General features: G+C 41.0%; 1 protein-coding gene across 1 annotated transcript; it reads right to left on the reverse strand.

The window, feature by feature from the left end:
• Nucleotides 1-619: 619 nt before the first annotated feature.
• Nucleotides 620-2,309, reverse strand: LOC139660561 (trace amine-associated receptor 1-like; the record flags this gene model as incomplete). Its single annotated transcript, XM_071538735.1, has 2 exons — nucleotides 620-1,526; nucleotides 2,279-2,309. Coding segments are annotated over 2 exons (938 nt in total), but the record flags the coding sequence as incomplete, so codon positions are not given.
• Between the last annotated feature and the right edge of the window lie 1,211 nt (nucleotides 2,310-3,520).

Here is a 3,520-nt window from a genome sequence, read left to right on the forward strand (position 1 = left end):
GACCGGAGGCATTATGTTTTCAGGTTGTCCGTCCGTCCCATCCTTGTGAACGCGATATCTCAGGAACGCCTTTAGGGAATTTCTTTGGCACAAATGTCCACTTGGACTCAGGGATGAACTGATTAGAATTTGGTGGCCAAAGGTCAAAGGTCAAGGTCACTGTGTTCTACTACGTCTGTCCCATTCCCATGAACGTGGTATCTCAGGAACGCCTGGAGGGAATTTCATTACATCTCGCACAAACGTCCACTTGGACACTTGGATTAGAATTGAGTTCATAAGATAATTACGACAAAATTTCACACAAATGTCTAATAGGATAAAATGATGAAGTGATGACATTTTATATCCAAAAGTTCAAAGTTCAACCTCACTGTGACAAAATAATGTTTTCCTTACCACGTCCTTACCACTGTAGCTGAGAAAACCATCTTGGGCCAATCTACAAAAACAGTGGAAGTGCTGTCACTTACTTTTACAGACACCAAAATCCTTTAAGTTGACCTAATAATCAAATTAATTATATATGTTCAATAAATAAAGACTGTCCTTGCAATGATAAAACAAAGTTTATTGGTGGAGGCATACAACTGCGAGGCGGTTATTTCTAGTTGAAGATTTATTCTGTGAACAGTTTTATGTCTGAAATGTCAGAATTAAAGATTTTACCTGAAATGATCACTCGAAATGCCTTTCTGAACCAACTGTAAAAGAATGCGTACACCAAAGGATTCACAGTAGAATTCAAATAGCCGACCCACACCAATGTTCCAAACAATGCCGGTGGAGTCGAGTAACTGATAAAGGGATCAATGATGTTACACACAAAAAAAGGAGTCCAAAAAGAAAGAAATGCCCCCATGATGATAGCGAGTGTTTTGGTGGCTTTAGTTTGGGACGGATCAGATGTTTTTGTGTTGTGGATGCTGCGCACTTGTCTCTGTGCCACCAGGAAAATCTTCAGGTAAATGCCGAGCATGATAACTCCAGGAATGTAAAAGGAGAGAAGCGATGAGACTGTACTTGATACTCCACTCTGAAACAAAACACATCCTCCTTCACATGCAACATGATCATAGTAGAACTCCTCAATTCCTAAAATATTGAGCTCAAGGAAAATCATTCCAAAGCCCACTACAGCCGAAACACTCCAAGTGACCAGAATCATGATCAACACAGCATTAACAGTTATTTTACTTCTATACAGCAGAGGCTGGCAAACAGCATAATATCGATCAATTGATATGAAAGACAGATTTAGAATTGAGGCTGTGCACAACAAGACATCAGCACTAGTGTAGACCTTACAGAACACATCTCCAAAATACCAGCAGGTCTCCACACATAGGATCATATTGGGGAACATGACCAGCAGCCCCAGCAGCAGGTCGGAGACGGCCAGGGAGAGGATGAGGTAGTTGGTGGGAGTGTGGAGCTGCTTGAACTGAGCGACCGACATGATGACCAGAACGTTCCCACACACCGTCAAGACGACCATGACACCCAGGAACAGGTAGAGAGAGACGCGGACAGACAGAGGATAGATGGTCCTCAGACAGGAAGTGTTCCTGGACTCAAAACAGAGCGCTGGCTCCATCTGTATGTGTGTGTGTGTGTGTGGGGGGGGGGGTAAATTTCTCACAGAAAATGTTGATTTACTGTTTTGCTCATAGAAACTGAATAGAGTTTTGCACTTGTACCTCACTTTGTAGGCACGGCCTTTTGCCACGTCATCTCAATTCTTCTCTATAGTTGAGATTGGACTGCACACAGCTTCACACCTGTTCCACAAGCCAATGCACCATACTCATACAATACAATACAATACAATACAATAAGGAACGTATAGATGAAGCATTCTTCATTTAATAAATCACTTGTCATAATTAAACTTTATACTTGAGAACAGTTTCAACTGTGTGAAATTCAATGTATTGGCTTCCCAATCATTTGAGTGTCTTCCTAGTTCTGAATAAAAGTCACATTTTATGTTTGGTACACCCTTTTTTTGAGACTAAAACGAACATCGTTATCAAACATATCATTATTATTATTATTATTGTTAATTATTATTGTTAAACATTATCTCAACACGAGCTAGCTACACAAAACACATCATGCTAAAGTGCAGAAACATTTACTTAAAGTGTCTCTTACCTCTCACACACAGCTGGACAGACCAGCAGAATGTGCTTGGTGTGTCTTTCCTGACACAGATGTTCTGTCACAGCTGTAACAGTCGGCCTCTGTCTGGCCTTTAAACCAGAAAGAGGCTCTGTGGACCGCGGTGTCTCCGGGCCGACAGCCGCCTCAGGGACTGAGGCTGGACAGCTGGAAGTCCCAGTGGATGATGGACCAACCTCACCGCTGTTTAGATTCAGCTGTTCTTCTTACATCACTTTGTGTGTTGTAAGGAGAACTTGACTAATGAATAAAACTTTTGCCATCCGATCAGGCCAGGATAGATTATACGACGGATGGCTGCCTCGGTGTGTTGGTGCGCATTGTTTTGTCTTGTTTTGTTCGTAAACTCAGTGTTTTGCTACAGTACAGCGAGCTCTTTCACCAGAAAAGAGCTCATGAACATCAGGGATTCAACCCCTGAGGCACATACTATTATTTTTTTTATTATATTTTAATTGTATTATTATTTTTATTTTATTTTATTATTTTTATGTTTATTGTATGCACCTCCATACCATAGCAAATTCCTTGTACTGTGAAAACATACTTGGCAATAAACTTTATTCTGATTCTGATTCTGATAAGATAAGCTAAGATGTGATAAGATAGCACTTTATTCATCCTTATTGATCTTTGTTGATCTTGGGGAAATTTAAGGGGGAATAGGTAGATCATAATCATAGAATCAGATTTTGGCAGCATTGTCATCAGATCTGTCATGTCTGATCTGGAGGTAGGAAGGCTTGTTGTGACCAGAATTAGTCTGGACCAGGATAAAAACACATTTGAACAATATAACCATTATTTAATGAAAATCGAGTCTTCATTCATTGTTATTACCAAACGTGGCTCGGCCACCGCGACAGTGAGACCTCGATCTGTGAGGTTTGGTAATGTGGAAGTAAATACAACGCAGAACGACTCAATTTTTATGAAAAAATGTAGCATGTTTGTTTTTTTTCCACTCAGATCAATCGTGTGGCATCAGAAGACTTATGGATTATGCTTCACGAGCTGTATGGAGTCATTTTATGGTTATTTGTGTGTTATTTTTGGAACTTGGAACTGCTATGGAGTCATGCTGGGAAGCTCCGGGAGTGTTGTATGAACTAACAAACTTCACCAGAGGTTCAACTGGCGGGGGTGGGGTGGGGTGGGGTGGGGTTGGGGGGGGGGATAATGACTGAATTTTCATTTTTGGGTGAACTATTCCTTTAAGGTGAGAGATGTGCAAAAATGCGCTTATTGTCCTGTATCCTTCAGGCCCACGGCGTCTCTTCCATGTTTGTCATTTTCTCTCATGTGAAGCACTTTGTGACCTCTGGTTTGAAAGGTT

Source organism: Centroberyx affinis, unplaced genomic scaffold, assembly GCF_046629955.1.
Source record: "Centroberyx affinis isolate AG114_WGS23_722 - 3 ecotype Tasmania unplaced genomic scaffold, CSIRO-AGI_Caff_v1 ptg003336l_1, whole genome shotgun sequence".
NCBI classification, from domain to species: Eukaryota; Metazoa; Chordata; class Actinopteri; order Beryciformes; family Berycidae; genus Centroberyx; species Centroberyx affinis.